Source organism: Crocodylus porosus, unplaced genomic scaffold, assembly GCF_001723895.1.
Source record: "Crocodylus porosus isolate Cpor-Errol unplaced genomic scaffold, CroPor_comp1, whole genome shotgun sequence".
Classification (NCBI taxonomy): domain Eukaryota; kingdom Metazoa; phylum Chordata; order Crocodylia; family Crocodylidae; genus Crocodylus; species Crocodylus porosus.
The window spans coordinates 56,735,538-56,753,296 of NW_017728947.1; the positions used below are offsets into that span (position 1 = coordinate 56,735,538).

General features: G+C 43.0%; 1 protein-coding gene across 2 annotated transcripts in view; it reads right to left on the reverse strand.

The window, feature by feature from the left end:
- Positions 1–399: 399 nt before the first annotated feature.
- IVD (isovaleryl-CoA dehydrogenase) overlaps positions 400–17,759 on the reverse strand; it is a 19,439-nt gene continuing 2,079 nt past the window's right edge. Inside the window, exons 2-11 of one of the 2 annotated variants that reach the window (XM_019551846.1) lie at positions 17,362–17,413; positions 15,684–15,853; positions 13,298–13,391; positions 11,783–11,919; positions 10,265–10,361; positions 6,900–6,993; positions 5,049–5,130; positions 4,426–4,530; positions 3,687–3,759; positions 400–3,538 (exon numbers count right to left, since the gene is read on the reverse strand). In XM_019551846.1, the coding sequence (XP_019407391.1) occupies positions 3,405–3,538; positions 3,687–3,759; positions 4,426–4,530; positions 5,049–5,130; positions 6,900–6,993; positions 10,265–10,361; positions 11,783–11,919; positions 13,298–13,391; positions 15,684–15,853; positions 17,362–17,413 (1,038 nt within the window). In that variant the 3' untranslated portion in view covers positions 400–3,404. The remainder of the gene's footprint in view (positions 3,539–3,686; positions 3,760–4,425; positions 4,531–5,048; positions 5,131–6,899; positions 6,994–10,264; positions 10,362–11,782; positions 11,920–13,297; positions 13,392–15,683; positions 15,854–17,361; positions 17,414–17,759) is intronic. The other variant, XM_019551847.1, reaches the window with a different exon arrangement.

The window sequence follows — 17,759 nt, forward strand, 5'->3', positions numbered from 1 at the left end:
AGTAATCCTGCTCTGCAATCAACTGACTACCTCTTATCAGGCTAAAATGATTTCCATTACAATTTAAGTGCAACAGAAATGAGAAATTACATAGCCAGGGGCACGGTGCCCTTGTACATTCTCCTACCGGCTACATAGTCTGAGAGAGGCTTCTGCACCTGCCAGATCTACCACCAGCTTTTTTAAAACAATTAGAGGGAAGGGGGAAAAAAAGTGGTTCGTTGAGAAGGGGAAGGGAGGGCAACAAAAGGCAACATCCGTCCCCATTCATCCCACCAGCTCTAACCGCACAGGATGTGTGTGTTGGGAGGAGTCCAGTTCTGTTATTTCACAGTTCAGACCATACAAAGTCTCTAAATGCCCCCTGCTGGGCAAAGTCCAAGGCAAATGCATGCAAGCTGAGCAACAACAGTTCTTTATTAGCATTGTATGCATGTTAGAAAACGGAAACTCTAATCATCGCAGACCCTCCCCCACAACATTGGAGCTTCCTTGTTATACACCACCGTATAAAAACTGCCCAGCTAATCAATGCCAGTCACAAGACAGATCACTTGATATTCACCTCAGCCATACCACAAAAGTGCTTGGGATCTGATAAACATAACCTTTCCTAGGATTTATAGAGCTCTCTGCCAAGCCTGCCCCATGGTGCATTCAACATTAATCTAATTTGTCTTAACTTTGAGATGCTGATTAGCCCAGAAAGTATGATATGCTTAATCATTTGTATTAAAGCCATGTCCCTCCAAGGTGAGAGGGCAGATTTAAAAGCCAGTCCCATTCTGATTTCAAACATGAAGCCTCTCAAGATTGCGGGTGCTTTGATAATTGTTTCAATAAGGTTCTGCTGGCCTAAGACAGACTGTAATGTTATGATTCAGTACCAACATTTTAAAATTATTATATTTTAAGTCTTCAAGGAAAACTGTAGTGATTTATTCCCATAGTAAAGTGTTAAAGAAGATCAGTAAAAAATGGGTTGCCAATGATACTTTAAAATACTGCACACAGTCTCTGTATCTTTGTCACTGCAAGTGCTGCTACAGGCTCTCCCCAAGAGATTGGCCATTTTACTGATATATCGTGGGACTAGAGCTGAGATTTTTAAAGCTGCAGAAAGGATGCTATTCACTGTAATGGGAGTCTGGCAACCCAGTCCCTTGGGCAGATTTGAAAACTGCCTTTTTGCTATTTGAATGACTGAGACAGGACAGCGTTCATAAGATATTCTAGGGGAGAAGAGCCAGCCCAGTCCTAAATGTTGCATTCTTTTCCCTTCCCCTTCTTCTGTGCATCTTGGAGCAAGTTTCTTAGTCTGCCTCTGTGGAAGTGATGTGCTTTCTGGGAGGGTCTCGCAGATTACTGGTAATGCACAATTCCTCTAACACAGGGGTGGGCAATTATTTTGAGCGGAGGGCTGCTAACAGAGTTTTGGCAAGCCGTCAAGGGCCGCATGACAGGCAGCCAGGGGGCAGATTAATATTAATTTTCTAAAATTTTTAGGGGCCCTACAGGCTGGATGGAAAGTCCTGGCAGGCCACCTGTGGGCCGCAGTTTGCCCACCCGTGCTCTAATACCATCAACACCAACCTTACGCTGGACACAGAATGAATATTATTTTGAGGTAAAATGCAAGTGCTCAGTCACTTCAAGAAACAAGAACACACATTTCTTTTTTCATACATTCAAAACATCAGTGCACATGGTGCTTCACACGTGAAGCAGATTTTACTTATGTTCTAAGAGCCTCTTAATTTCCAAATCATTTTCAGATGCAATGCAGGGGGCTAAGTCTTGAGTAACAAAGCCCTTTGTGTGTTGGGTCCTGGATGTCTCCAAAATCACCTTGGTACTTTTTGCAGATGGTAAAAATCACCTCAACTGTTTGACAAGGCAGTCCTCAAACTCCTGTCTGCCCCTACAGAGAGGGCACTGTAGGGGCAACACCCACACACTGAAAGCTGCCTTCCCCCTTGGTCCAAGAGTACTTCAATTTTTTGTGCACATATATGAATGACTTGTCTCCTGATTCACTTATTTGTTAGGGAACTGTGCTAACATGAGCCTTCATTAGATCCAGGACTTTGTGTCTTTTACCTTGCTAGGTCACTGAACCTGAAGTTTTTTTTAAAATTCTCTATTGTTCTGTAAGAGGGAGGGAAGAAGTGTTGTATCGGTGATAGTCCAGAAAATATGGGAGAAGCAAGGCTTTTTGGTGAAAGATGTCAAATATAAACAAGAAAATAAAGTTATTTGCAGTCTTGTGTATGAGACTGCCAAGATGGCAGCTGTTTCATCCCTCTATTATACATATAACATTTAATTTTTTCCTGCAATTTGTTCTTTGAAGTTGAATTACTGGTACACTGCAACTTCCTTATTCAGGGAAGGCCACAAAAGCTTTCATCATATAAGCTCTGCTGTTTGTTATGTTTCCTTGAAACACCTTTAAATCCTGCCACACTCATGCCGACTGCTTTCTCTCTCTTTATGGCTAAACTGGGGGGACAAGCACATGTATTTGCTAACAGAAGAGCAAGCCTTCAAATAAAAAGTCCATTTTGTCCCCCACGATTCATTCATGAGGTGCCATGGTGAAAAGTTGGACATTTTAACTGTTCCTGAAATGAGGGATGGTGAAACCAGCAGCAGGAGGTAAGCAATCAAAAGGAGTAAAGCCTTCAGACCACACTCCAATGTTTTGCTAAGCAGGAGGAACATGGAAAGCAGTGTGCAAAGAAACTTATGTGACATTTTAATGAGGTTTTAGGAAACATTTTTTTCTAACATTGCTTGTGTGGCTCTGCTCTTTTGATATTAATGGCATGTGGTAACTAACATGAACTCAGCTAAAATCTGGTTTCCCAAAGAAGATATTAACTGGAGGGCACAGGTTAACACACCAGTAGAGTGCCACATCAAGATATTTCACCTTCCAGCAGCAGAACCTTAAAAACCACTTTGTACTTTAAAAAATTTTGAGTGCCATGGAACAAAGTTCCTTTCTCCCCCATCCATTCTCTCACAACCAGTCAGTCAAAATAAGTGATTTCCTCTCATTTCATGGGAGTTGTTCACTAAGCAAGAACCATGCTTTTCCAATGGCAATATATCCCTGGCACCAATTTCAGGTCTCAACTCCTTAGAAGTTTTAAGATCAGGATGGCTTCTGAACAGGATGAATGAAGAGCCAGACTAGTCACAAGAATACATTTTTAGTTCTGTTCTTCTTCAGTCAGGTTCAAAGCCCAGGTAAACCCAGAGGCATTTGTTCACAGAACAGAAAGCATGGAGTCAACAGGTGATGATTCCATTATCATGAATGCAGAGAAAGCCTGTGCGTCACAAGCTCAAAGATCAAAGGCCTCTTGGTGATGAAGGTTTTTCTTTACTGATGGGTGTTACTTAAAGGTGGCATTAAAGGCCCGGCCAATGACGAGTCTTCTCACCTCACTGGTTCCTGCTCCTATCTCATACAGCTTGGCATCACGCAGAAAGCGACCCACGGGGTAATCATTAATATAACCATTTCCACCTACAACCAAAAAGAAGAGGTCAGTAATTTCCTGCCTACAGTTGAGTGATTAGGACTATGGCTACAGAGTCCTACATGTCACTTTCTACCTATGGCTGTGCTCTCTCTCACAGAAGCAGGGAAAAAAAGGTATCTTCTATATTCTTACCAAGACACTGAATTCCATCCAGAGCCACCTGTGTAGCACATTCTGCTGAATAGAGAATCACTCCTGCACAGTCCTAAGGAAGGGACACAGTTTACAAGAGAGTCAAAGATTTCACCTGCATTGGTCCAATAACATTTACCTTTCAACAAGTTTATATAATTACTAACATGCATAAGCTAGTCCTTTACAAGGACATAAGATTCCAAGCCCAGGATATAATGGTGGAAAAACATTCATTTTTTCTAGTGCAGAGACGCTGAAATGTGGTGAAATGCTTGTATATGGGCCACATCAAGACAAAAAATGCAGCAGAGATACTATGGTCTCCTTCACAAATTGGCATCATGCTCATGGAAGACAGATGCGATTTGGCTTAGGATATATTACACTATTCTCCAACTGCTTGTCTCTTAATTTGTCTCTTTGAGCCAAATACAGTTATGGTAACAGTTGTAGAAGTGTCAACGCCTTTTAGTCACTGCTATAGCTGCTTTCAGTCACCAGAACATTTTGTTTGGATTTCTATTCTACGGTTATGAAAACCAATAAATCTGTTGCTTGTAAAGCAAAGTTTTCTTTCTCCTGAGAGTACAAGACATTCAAAGAATTTCGTATCTTCTACAAACTGATTCATGGACACCTACAACATAGGACCTCCCGCCCCACTTCCTCACATGAACAAGAATAAAGAGAGAGGAACAACCAGTGGTATGAGGAGCCCCTGAGGAAGTAAGCTGACCTTTGCATTGAAGTGTCCTCGATCACAGGCTCTAGCCACATTATACACGTACTGCCGACATGCCATCAATCGTGTATACATATCTGCCATTTTACCCTGCATGAGCTGCACACAGCAGCAAAACAGAAAACAGTATGATTTGTATTCAATAGTAAAACTTAAACTTGAGGGGGAAAAAAGGAATGAAGGGAAAAAAATGGCAATATTCTGGGTTCAGCATAGAGGAAATGGCATTGGTTTTGTTGGGTCTCCCACGCTATCTACTGGACATTGAACTAACCAGAAAAAGCTGGATTGGCTGGCACAAGACTGAGCCTCGACTTTCTTGGTTCATAGGTTCATATATGTCACACCCAGCAGAGCTCTAGGACTCCAAATCCCAGTTTGTCCACAACACGAACTCAGATACAGATACCAACTAACCAGTTCCTGTCACATTCTCATCGGAAGCATCACAGCTTCAGCACAAATCCGGAACATGTATTTTCCTGTAAGCCCCTAACAAAACATTGATGTTCCATCAGCACAAAGCCATTTTCTCAGATGTCATTTAACAAACCACCTGGTTAAAAACTGCTTCTAAGTTCTTTCCCCACACTTTACTTCTTTCCCTTTGCTCTCACCTGGAAGTGGCCAATTTTCTGTCCAAATGCTTCTCTCACATGTAAGTATGGAAATGCATAGTCAAGAACAGCCTGCATAATCCTGAAAGAAACAGGCAGGGGTGGGAAAGGAGGGGAAAAGAAAAAGGAGAAAGATACAGAACTTAATAAACAAACAATATCCTAAGCTCAGTCTAAGGTACAACCCAGTATGCAATTATATAGTAATGAAAACTGCAGTAAATTCAAAAGGATAATCATACTATACAGGATCTAAATTCCCATGTAATGTTTTCTCAAGCCTTATTGTTTAAAAATGCCTTTCATCATAGAGAAAGTGTAACCAGGCAGCATCAAGCAATCGCTCTGAGAGATGCGCCCCCCAACCCCATTCATTCCAATAGTCATTAGTGCTTTAGCACTGAAGCCTAATGATGACATGTTAAATGGACGTTAACCCTTTCATTTCTGATTACTACAGTACCTCTCTCATGAGGAGTGATATTGACTATTGCAGAAGGTACTGGAACAGGATACAGTGGGACATCTAGTCTCTGTAAAGATTTGTGGAGGGTGGGAGAAGAAGGACAGAGAGGAATGAAGCACTTAACTCTCTCTCCCAAAGTCATTTGCCTCCCTGGTCCTCTAACCCCCAACTGTCTCTTGGGATGCCAACTCCCACTCCTTCCTGGGCATCCAAAGCTCCAAACTGTCCCTTACCAAGATGTTAAAGTTTTTCATCCCCTGCAACGCTGCATTTTCAATCTAAGAGTTTGCAGCACATCACAGATGTAATATCCAGGCATAGCATATTGTCGTGCATGCAATATAATGATAAGTAATAAACAATCAACAGTGACTGTACTGAATCGGGATTTAGAGAGCTGAGGGGCCCAGTGCCAATTCAGGGGTCCTTGCAATAGAAAACTGAGCTAATATGCTGCATAGTAAACAGCAGATTGGTTTTAGGTAATGTTCTGCATCAGTGTGGGCTGGACTCTTGTTTAGAAATAGCAGTGGCTTTCATGACAAAGAGAAACTCCTTTTATGGAAAAGGCTTTAGAAAAAATGGTGCAGCAAGATACTTAGGGGTATTCCAGATGTTGTCTTAGTAGTCTAAGGCAGGGTTAGTTATAATACTGTTCTTCCTTTCAGAGATTCTCTACATTAATACCTTACCAGAAATACCTATCTACTCACAGATAGGTGGAAAGGAGACACTGAAGGGTTACACAACTTTCCAGAGGCTATACATGGCATAGAAGCAGAACCTAGATTTTATTCCTAGCATCTTGTGTTCTAAGCAGCAGACAACACTGTCTGCTAGTGCATGTTGCTGTAAAGTTTCATCTTGCTTAATGCAGGGGGTGGAGCTGGAGGATTACAGCTTTAGCTCAGGTTATACTGAACTGCTTTGCTTCTCAGCAAAAGACCAGGTCAAATCTCATTGGTTGAGTATCATACAGAAACATAAAACTGAATGAGTCAGAATGAACTCTTCTTCTTGGAAGCAGTCTTCCCACAAAAGGGTTAGCAGAGATCTCAGATGCTCTTTTCCTCCGAAGGGCACTGTATATTGCAAAGAATCAGCGTTGTGGATTGGGATCACTATTACAACAGGCAAAGGGGCATACACTAAAGAGACACATGAGCAACTTACCGAGGACTGAGGTTCAATCTCCATCAACAGAAACTTTTAAAAACAAGACGATGTTCTTTCCAGAAGATCTGTCCTAGCTCAGACTACAAGTATATCAGGGAAGTCCTATGACCACTATTATGTAGGAGATCATACAAAATTAGCTTTAATAGCCCCATCTAGTTTCAGAATCTCTGAATCTATAACTAGCATAAAAACAAAACAGCATTTACCCCAGCGGTCCACCACTCAGTACAAGTCTCTCCAGATCCAAGCCACTCATCAGAACGTAGACTCCTTTACTCAACTGTCCCAAGATGTTCTCAGCTGCAAAAAGCAAGAGCCAGTTATTTATCTATAAGCAGAACTCTTTGAAGACAAGTGGTCATCTATAGATCTACGTTCTCTAGGGAGAAGATTCAGGCCTCTAGTACAATGGCTTTCAACCTGTGGTCCATGGACCCCCTAGGAGTCTACAAGCTATGTCCAAGGGTCCACAAAAGATGACTATGATCAGTCAAAAGTGCGTGAATACCCACGTATACAATTCAAAGGGGTATGCAGCACCTTCATTCAATATTTCTAAAGGGGTCCGCAAATGAAAAGAAGTTTGAAAACCACTGCTGTAGTAGTATTCACTTCTTGCCATGGGGTGCAAGCAGTAGGAGCAGAACAGGCATTCTTTGAAGTTTTACATAATACACACACAGCTCCCTATTCTTTCTGACCAATGCTAAAAACAAGGTAGTAGAGTCATATGAGGTGTATTAGCAGTTGGTGCTACCCTGTAGAGAATGAGGAGTGGATAAGTACTGTCTACAGATCCACAAAACTAAGCAAAGACAATCTAAAGGAATGGAAGACTGAAGAACTATAAAACTTCTTCATTCCTAAATCGCTACCTCAGCTCTTGCCCAAGTTGACAGTAACTGAAAGGCATTCCCAGTTGATGTCTAATATGTGGTCTACTACATGAAACAAATGAGACTTAGTCTCTGATAAGTACATTTCTGTATTGGGCATATAGTCTCTGATAATAAGTATATTTCCACAATGGGCATTCCTAACAGACAATAAGGACTGAATGTATAGTGAGCCAGAAGTCGCTTCATTCCCTGTGTGTCAGGTTTGGATACAATGGCAGGACAGTACTGGAAAACTTGCATAACCCTTAGCCACATTCCCTCTGTGGAAAGCTGCTGGATTGCCAGCCCTGCAATCTCTGCAAATGTTAAAGTCTTTTAAAAGCCTGTGTTAGAGATGAAAGACAAATAACACACAAGGCAGCAGGTGAAAGAGAGAACTAAAGAACCCAGGAACTCTTTGGAAGATCTAAAGAATGTGCAATGAGGAGGGAGAAGCAGAAAAGAAACCTCCCTCAGTGAGACTGTACCATGGTAATAATGAGAGAACTGGAGGCCTTACAAACCATGCCTGGGGTGAAGGAAGAATATTGCCCACTGGGAATGCTGTCATCTTAAGTACATGGAGACTGATGTGCCTTTCAGGTTTCCATTCCACGGCAATACAGCTGTGAGATATTCAAGCTGAAAACTAGTTCCAGACAGAATTCTGGACAGCAGATACGTTTGTACCCTCTGAAGCAAATAATCTGGGACAGGAGTTGAAGGATTGCCCTATCTCCAGCTCATTCAGGAGCTGGGCTGATGGGCTCTAAGGAGAACTGCAGCTAACTCCCCTCCATCAGGTCACACTGGTGCCAGTGCTCCTCCTGGGACCAAAGTCAGAGGTTCCTGGCTAGAGGGTCTGGGCCCCTCTACTCAGGGTCAGGCACATAACCATACTTGGAGACAGGAAGGAATTTTACCTCATGGTCAGATTGGTATGGACTGTGGGGTTTTTTGCCTTGTTCTGTAGTGGGAGGCATGGCCATCTACCCAGGATTTCTTGAGCATATATTGACAACATTTCATAGAAGCAGGACATTGGTAGCCATGGTTCCCATGCTTTACTTGTAGCAGGCTAGGAAACTAGGCATGTGTTGTGTCAGGGTTGACAGTCATCTTATTAGAGTTTAGGACGGTTTGGATAGGGATGATCCTGCCTCAGGCAGGAGGTTGGACTAAATGACCTCTGGAAGTCCCTTTCAGCCCTACTTTTCTATGATGGCAGACCTTAAGGGGGAAAAGCACAGAGGAACTTGGATCTTTGGGGAAATAGCTGAAAATTCAGGGAAAGGAAACATATTAAAAGCAACCATTGTAAACAGGTTTTATAGAGAACAGAAACATCATTATCAATAAGACAGCAAGATAAAATTGCTCACAAATAGTGGAGTATCATGGCTACAGGAAGGCTCAGGCATTTGCTTCAGGGATGGCACTAACACAAATTCTCCAGTCTATGCAGATAGAGAAAAGGAATGAATGGGTATGCAATGAGCTGAAGGATACAGACACTCAGTGCGCAGGGGGGCAGCCCTACTGGCTGTGCCTCAGGGCAGAAAACAGAAAGCGCTCTGAACTGGTTCCTTACCAGCACCACATGACCTAAGAACATGGTTCCAGAGAGAGCACTTACTATCAAGAAATACACAGTCTACACAGTGCAGCACTCCTGGCAATGAAACCCATGTACTTTAAAATAGATGGGAATGTAGTGCTAGAGGACATATTGATCTGCAAGAGAAAGATTTTGCAGATAGATGAAAAGGTATTGAACTGACTCAGACTCCAAGGTAGGAGATCAGAAGCAGCAGTAGAAAAGCTCACATGCAAACAGTGTAAGGTTTCAGCACTACAGTGATGTGGTTCAGTGAGTTATCAGAGACTGGGAATCCTGTTGCCATGAGAACACTGTGCTCTGCGTGCATCAGAGCTCCCAGGGGACAGCTGGAAGACTCAGTCTTCTATCTCACTAGCTTTTCTGACCCCAGATTGGGATTCTGGTTTAAAAAAAAAAATCCAAAAATGTTGAACTTAAGGATCTCAATCAGTCTCTGAAAGTCCTGTAAAGTGACAATATACCTAGCCTCAGTGCAAAGCAGTTTTCATGGGGAGCTAAGGATTTGTTCATTCTGCAGACGCGGAATTAGAAGTTACAGAAATCAACTTAATCTCCTCTGCTTATTGTTGAGTGATTATAATTTTATTTCCACGAGCAAACATGGCCATAGAGTTGAATGAGAATGGCATCGAAGTCAGTGGCCACAACCTTCAACTAGAGAAACTGAAAAACAGAAACTCAGTGACCAACTAGGGGGTTTCTTCAAATCCTGTTCCCATGACTCGGGCAGAGAACTCCTGCGAAAACAGGCAAATGAACATTTTTCCTGATTTTTTCCAAGCTTTATAAAGCCAGTGCTTAAGTGTAATATCTAGCGTAGTCCAACCCCAAGGGTAGAAAGAAGTGTCAGATTTAATCAGAGGACCTATGTTCATTCACTTTCATGTGCAAGAGTAAACCTCTAGTCTCACCACCTTCTCTGTAAGACAGCCACTGAAAAGCCAAATATGTGGAAAGCCTTTACTCACAATTTGTATATACACATGAATGATTTATGATATATATGCGTGAGAAGAGAGAAAAACACCATGTGGAGAAAGTAAACAGCTCTGCTCAACTCTCAGTCACTTACCAGGAATCTTACAGTCTTCAAAGATCAATTCACAAGTATTAGATCCCCTCATTCCCAATTTATCAAGCTTCTGGGCAGTGCTGAACCCAGGCATTCCCTGCAAAAATCAAAGGAGAAAGACGTTACAAACTTTCCACTTCTGGAAGTTTAAAAAAAAAAAAAAAAAAAAAAAAAAAAATCACCCCAGCTAAAAATTGAAACTTCCTCAGTTGTGTGAATAAGGAGGGATCTGCAATGCATGAGAATGCTGGAGGAACATTAGGGTAAAACTTCTGGTGTTGGAACAATCACAAATGGATACGCTGCAGGTGTGGGGGAGGAAAGCAAGTGTGTGTACCAGCAACTGCTGCTGGAGATAGCACATGAACCGTGGGAGAGGAATCCATTTTCTAATGCATATGAATCTTGAGCACATAAGAATGGCTTAGTCAGAACACAGCACCAGATGCTAAATATTTAAATCAATATAGGATAATGATTAACTCTTTAGGCCCTGTAGTTGTGGTGTTTGAGTTTGACTCTGGGAAGTGCATGAACAGATTAGCTGGACTGTAAAATGTGTATTTTAATCTATGCTAGATGTGATGTCCCTACATTCAAATTGAAACAAGTGGAGGGGAAAGGACAGTTCCTCTGATTCTGAAGAGCTCACAATCTAAGGTCCTAATTCTCTTCCTGCTGAAAGTTAATGGCACAGGAGTGGGCTTTCACGGCCAGAGGAATGCAAAGGAAGACAACTGGAGAACAGGGAATAGAGAGGCTGTGGCAGAAGATCACAAAAATGTTCTTAGATACATACTTTATTAGCTCCAAAATTAAGGAGTGGGAAAGAAGGGAAGGGAAAATGAAAATGATGCTGAGGTTTGAAAGGATAAGAAAAGGCCACTGGGTAGTACAGCACATTAACAGACCACTGCAAAGAAATCTTGAGGAGGGAGGGGAACAGGCGCTATTATAGTGCCCAGAAGTAAAGATGGCACTCTTGACACTGCAGTTGTACAGAAGTGGCATGAAGGAAACCACGGAGTCTCTTGCCCAAGGAGATGAAAGAAATGTCAAGGCATCACGTGTCTTTGATATTTCTTTGTAGAAGGCAGAAGGTAGGGCAGGGTATCACCTTAAGGACTACCTGGTTAGTCTATAGGAGACAAGTATTGTTACAGTACTGCAGGCCCTGCTATATTGGATTCTGTTCTTCCTAAATTTCTTATCCAGGAAGCAGGCTATCTGCTTAGTTCTCATGGTCCAAGTGCTCCCGGCTGATACTGCAGTAATGCTGACTATAATCAGTCCTCTGTCCCACTGAATTCATGATTTTGTTAAACTTGGGTGTAAGAAGAGGGTGAGGACATAACTTGTCCTGTTGTTACTATGACATTATACTCCTGAGCAAGGTACTGCTAATTCATCAAAATAAAACAACTCAGCCTTCTAAATTAATTAGTTCTGTTAGGACTGTAGCCTCAAGAGGATTCAAGGTATGGCAGGTGTCTTCCTCTTCAGTAACTTAAAGCCTACCTTCTCTACAATGAATGCAGTTATACCCCTGGAAGCTGGAACAACACTGAGATCTGTTTTGGCATAAACTATCAGAACGTCAGCATCTGGCCCATTAGTGATCCAAAACTTGTTCCCATTCAAAACAAAGTAATCTCCTAAAAAACACAAAGTGGCAATCATTAGTTCAAAATGATTAAATCCCAGGACCCCTACCCATGACCCAACAAACTACAAGCCAGGGTCTCTAAGGGTGTGGATGCAAGTAACAATTGAACTGTTTCCAAATGTCACTGACTGGGAACTGGGTCATGATCATCTCAGGGCAGAGACATCCACATGTGCAGTGCCCTAGCATTCCAGGCAGAAATGGTCATCTTTCAGGCATTGCAGTGCTGTAGCTCTGACTTTGGGGCGGGAGAGGAGGGTGGGTGGAGAGTAAGGACCCAGCCAAGAATGCCTCCCATTGGGTGAGTGGGGAGAGTACTTGCACCCATGGTTTGACGGCACCAGGAGCAGGTAACCTGTGGCTAGGGATATTTTCACTTTTATGCTTTCCTTTCTCTCCTAAGCAAGAGTTCGGCAAAGGTCAGTAATATGAATTTGACCCAACTTTTCAGTGTGCTTGCCTAACTTGGTGGCTGATGGGCTGGGAGAGTGCTTGGATCCGTATTTTTGGATTCCCAGGGGCTCAGGGTAGAATTATAAGGTCCTGCAGTTGAGTAAAGTGAAGACACTGCTATTGTTAGAAAGCTAGCTTCTACTGAACAAGCAGTACAAGGGAGCTAGCTCATTGATAAAAAGGGCCAAAAAAAGCGGTGAGGGGGAAGGGGCAGTAAAGTTCTGACTGCACACCAAAGCACCCAGCTGCAGTGGTAAAGGAGCTGAGGAATGATTCTGTTTGGGATGCCTGGAGGACTGAGCAGACCCATATCTTGGAGTCAACATGTAACACGGGTCTGGTTCACAGTGCACCAGAGTACTGGATACTCAAGGTATACTTCTGAATCATTCTGGGAAGCTTTAACAAGTACATCTGTGCATTCCAGGTTTATAATGCATTTAAACTAGGCTAAGTATTACATGTGTTGATACCCTAGGACATTCCAAGAGAATCCCTAAAGCAGTCCTGGGTAAAATACATCCCCAAATCCTTGACTCTTGGGTCCAAAGAATGAAATAAGCCACAGCTGGAGCCCTCCCTAAAGTCACAAAGGCAACCTTTCCACCATAACGAACACTCTAGAAAACCACAATGGTGCATCTTTTACCTCTCCTCCAAGACAGACATGTTTACCCTTCTTGCATTTAGGAGCATTAGTCAGTCCCCCTTCACCCATACACCTGTGCAAACTTTCTGTTTGTGAGCTACAGAGCAACACAAACACCAATCTGGACTGATACCTTGGTATGTCTTGGATTAGGAAGAGGCCAGTAGGCTAAGAAAGTTAAATCTAAATGTAAAGAAGAGATTGCTCAAGCGTTTTTTCTGCCCAGTGTGTACAATATTCCCAGTTACTTTAAGACATGGTTTACCTTTTTTTTCTGCCTTCAGCTTCATGGAGACAACATCAGAACCAGCATTGGTTTCACTCATTGCTAAGGCTCCGATGTGCTCCCCGCTGATTAACTAGAAAAGAGATATACAAGGAAAATGGACAAGAGAAGAAAATGGGTTTGCTGTATTCTGGGGTAAAAGGGGTTCTCATTAAGTATCGAAATTTAATGTGCCAGATATGAGATGCAAGTGTGAAACCTTGTACCTGAAAGATCTCAGACAACAGGCTCACTTTTGTCATTATGCTAAGGGCAAAGAACCAAATCACAGTGGGACTATCAGGATGAGGCAATATGCAATTCAGTTCCTGTTTTAAAAGCAGATTTCTCTCCCTCTCTCTCTCCAGGAAGGTGCCAACAGAATCATGCTGGCAGCCATATGCCTTTTCCAAACTCCATGTTCTATACTATCTGATTGCCCTTTTAAATGGCTGATTGGCAGAGGCAAATGCTTTATATGTATGTAGATGGAGGTTCAACTTGTGTTTTACAGTTCTAGTTTTAAACAAAAGACTAATGAGAGGGATAGGCAGAGATTGCAAAGGGCTTGGCAAAAAACTACTGCCATGATCCCCACCTCACTTGTGACAGAATAGCAGATGGATACCCTCCTTCTGTGTCGCCTCAAACCAGGTTCTGGCAGAGCTGCTGCTTATGCTTTGTGACCATTTCATCCTGTACTTCTCTCCTTGCCCTTTTTCCTTCCCTGTGTAATTTGTTTTCTAAACTTTTCTTTTTTGTTTTGTAAAGCGTGATTTAACACCTGACATATCAATCTCCTATCATGATTTAACAGCAAAAGAAGGATTTACATGTTTTCTTACTATAAAGCCTGATTCTGTGCCTAGTGACTTCACAGGAAGCAGAACCACATCCTTATCTATTTAAAGGACAATTCAATGTAACAATAGCATTTGTGCAGTAGCAGAAGCTTGTGGTAACTGTAGTAACAGCTTCAGGCTTGGCTATGAAGTTAACATTGACAAAAGAATCTTTACCAAACCAAATTTCCAGAAGTCCACAGGCCTTTTCAATTTAATAAGGGAGCGAGGGACCTGGCACTGAACTAAACTCCCACTGAGAGAACATACTAATGCTAGAATGCAGTACTTTCTCAGTTCAGTGTGTATAGCTGTTAGGTGCACAAATACTAGTGCCCACTAGATGGCATGCTAGAGCCCAGGTCAGCAACAGAAGATACATCTACACCCACCTTTCACTGAGGAGTTGAATAAAGACCAGACAGAAACGCAGGGTCTATTTAATACATGGCGCTTCACAGGAAGTGCCGTAAGTCAGACAGCTCCTCCCAATCCAACAGACATTAGCTTTTGGGTTGGGAGGTGGGAGATTGAGGTCCAATTTGGAGCAGATCCAGGGAGAAAGGTTGCATCTCTGCAGCCTCTTCCCCTAGCTCTGCCCCCCTCCCAGCTCCTGTGATGACTCAGGATGGGAGGGAGGTCTGTTCTAGGGTTTTTCCAGCTGCACTGGAGTGTGCGCGTGGGGGGTGGATTAGAGTCCCCCACCTCGCGGGTGGGGGCCTCCAATCCACCCCACCACCCTCTCCAGCCCTAGCTGGGTAACCCCTAGAATGAGCTCCCTTCCCCCACTCCCATTCTGAAAACAGCACCGAGAGCAATGCTGGGGTGCATCAGCCAAGCTCTACTCCTGGCAAGTGAAGACAGAAGTTAGTGAAGCTGCTTTGGAGGGTTCAGATTCCAGGGACTGGGCCCTTTAAAGTGCTCTGCAGCTTTGCACTTGTGTTTGATCATAGCCGTAGAGCGTGAAAATCAGGTGAAAATTGCCATTTCTGTCTGTGCTTTAATCAGCTCCACAGTAAAGCATTACTGTCTACATGTGCGCTGTAAATTAATTAACTCTGCTGTACGATAGCACTGTCAGGGGCAGAACTACCCTATGGCAGAGTAATTACATGTGAAGGGCATGTGCAGATGGTGACCAGGGCTGGCATGACAAGGGTACTAAAGTGCAGGGGCTGCCTGCCACACAGCTCTGCACTTCAGCACCCTTATGTCCCAGCCAGCCCCTCTGCCGCCCAACACCACCACCCGCAGATCGGGCTAACCCCTTGAGCCTACTGCCAGCCTAGGACTGCTCCACCCCAGCTCAAACTGCTGTGGCCCTGGGCATGTGTGCAGACTCCAGCACAAACCGTGCCAGAGTTTATTGCTCCATGTTAACTGAACATGTAGATGCACCAAGAACGTCTGAAACCTTGTGACCTTTGCTGATTCTTTTAGTTTCATTAGACCATTTAGCATAATTGTAATTAAACCTACTGCTTGATATTTCTCCTCATTCTAGACCACATACCACAGGCACCAATCTTTCACCAATTACATACCTTAGGTAGGTACTTCTCCTTCTGTGCTTCACTGGCATTCCGCACAAATTGGTTAATACAAAGGTTTGAGTGAGCACCATAACTGAGTCCAATTGCTGCTGAAGCTCGAGAGATTTCCTCCATCACCAATACATGGTCCAAATACCCCATACTAGATCCCCCATACTCCACTAAGAGGAGAAGAAAAGTCAATGTCAGCTCAGATTAATTTATTTGTATTTAATTAAAAAAAATCTAAAAATACTCAGCGTTGGGCTCAAACCTGTTTGGAGGTCTCAGATGCTTACATTTGGACTTCTACTTTTGACTACCTGCCTGCCTGAGCTGGTTACTCCCGATTTCCACATTGCTCCTGAATCTCTACTCTTCTATCTTAAAGGTACCATACATTGCTTGCTTAATAAATTAATGAGTGGCCTGTTATACTTATAAAATATACTATAGTTTTATATTTTAATGGATGTAGAAACATCCAAAGCATCATAATCAAACATTTCCCAATGCTACATCTCATTCTCATCCTCATAATCCCAAAGCAGAGTGAGATTTTTGCTTGGAGTCCTTTCACATGCATGCAATCAGCATATGAATTGTGATGAGTAAAAGTGATGGTGACGAACACATGGGTCCAAAGATGCCATTGCATGGTGCATGTAGTGTAATGAGAATGGTGTAACTGTACAGGTTTGTTTTGGGCTGCACCATATGGGTCACCAGACAGGTTGGTAGAGGTAGCATTTGTATGTGTGTGTGCACGCGCGCACGCATGCACAATATTTTTGCAAAGAAAACTTGACCTATTGCCTAGGGTCAAGCATTTTTGGAACCAAGGGGAGGGTATTAGAGGTAGCTCTGGCCTCCTGGTGTCAGCTTGGTATTGCAATACTTCCAGGCCCGGTGCCATTTCCCTGTGGAGTGAAAACAAGGCTTTTAAAGGCCAAACAAGGTTCCCATCAGCATTTCTGGTACCAGAAGAGGGTGTTGGAGCTTGCTCCAGCTTCTCCAACCAACATATTGCAGTACCTCTAGTGCTGGTCTGATATTGCAGTTCCTTTAGGCCCAGTGCTTGTTCCCTCCTGGGGGGAACAACTTCCTGGGTTTTGTTTGTTTGTTTGTTTAAGGGCCACAAAAAAAAAGTTCCCATTAGCACATTTGCCCAATACGGGCTGTGTGTTTTATAGTCACTCTCAGTGTTGGCTGTATTTAGTCAGCTACAGAGCTGGTTTCCGTTACAGAGCACGTGCTGCTTTTGGCACAGATGAGGGGCTACTAGGGAAAAACCTCACCTTATAATCAAGTAAATACAGCAGTTTCAGCAAAGGGAACTACAAATGATTTTTTCACCTCATCCCCTCAAAAGAGTTTTAAAATTACACTGAAACAGGAACTCTAGATGAACATATTGCCTCCATTATGGGCTTGTACTATCTTGGGTTAGTGATCTGTGCTAAAATAAATGAGTAGCTGACTAGCTCAGTTGGTTACAGTGATGTGCTAATAATATCAAGGTCACAGCTTCAGTCCCCCTTTGGGACACAAGATCGTTTATGCCTCAGGCAAGGAGTTAGACTAGTGACCTCTTATGGTCCCTACTTTTCTAGGATGCCTGTGAACCTATATGGGAAGCATTTTGCATGGAAAATCATTCTGTTGGTGTAAAAGGCGAGAACTGACTTACTGGGAGCTGTGATTCCCAGAACTCCAAGTTCTCCGAGTTTCTTCCAAAACTCCTACAAACACAGAACACAGCAATCAATGTGATCCAGCTCTGACAGGGAACAAGAACAGGACTTTGTATGCCCATCTCTTCAAACATACTAAATTACTTTCCCTTAATAAACACCTCCCTTTCTTGTGGAGTGGCAGCTGCCACTTCATAGTTTTGACTTAGAGGCTGCAAAGATTTATTCGTGTATAGCTTCACATGTGTCCCACTGGGTTCAATCAAAACTATTCATAGATTTCATAGACATCAGGGCTGGAAGGGGCCTTGGGAGATCGAGTCCAGCCCCCTGCCCAAAGGGCAGGAAGTCAGCTGGGGTCATAGGATCCCAGCAAGATAAGCATCCAATTTAC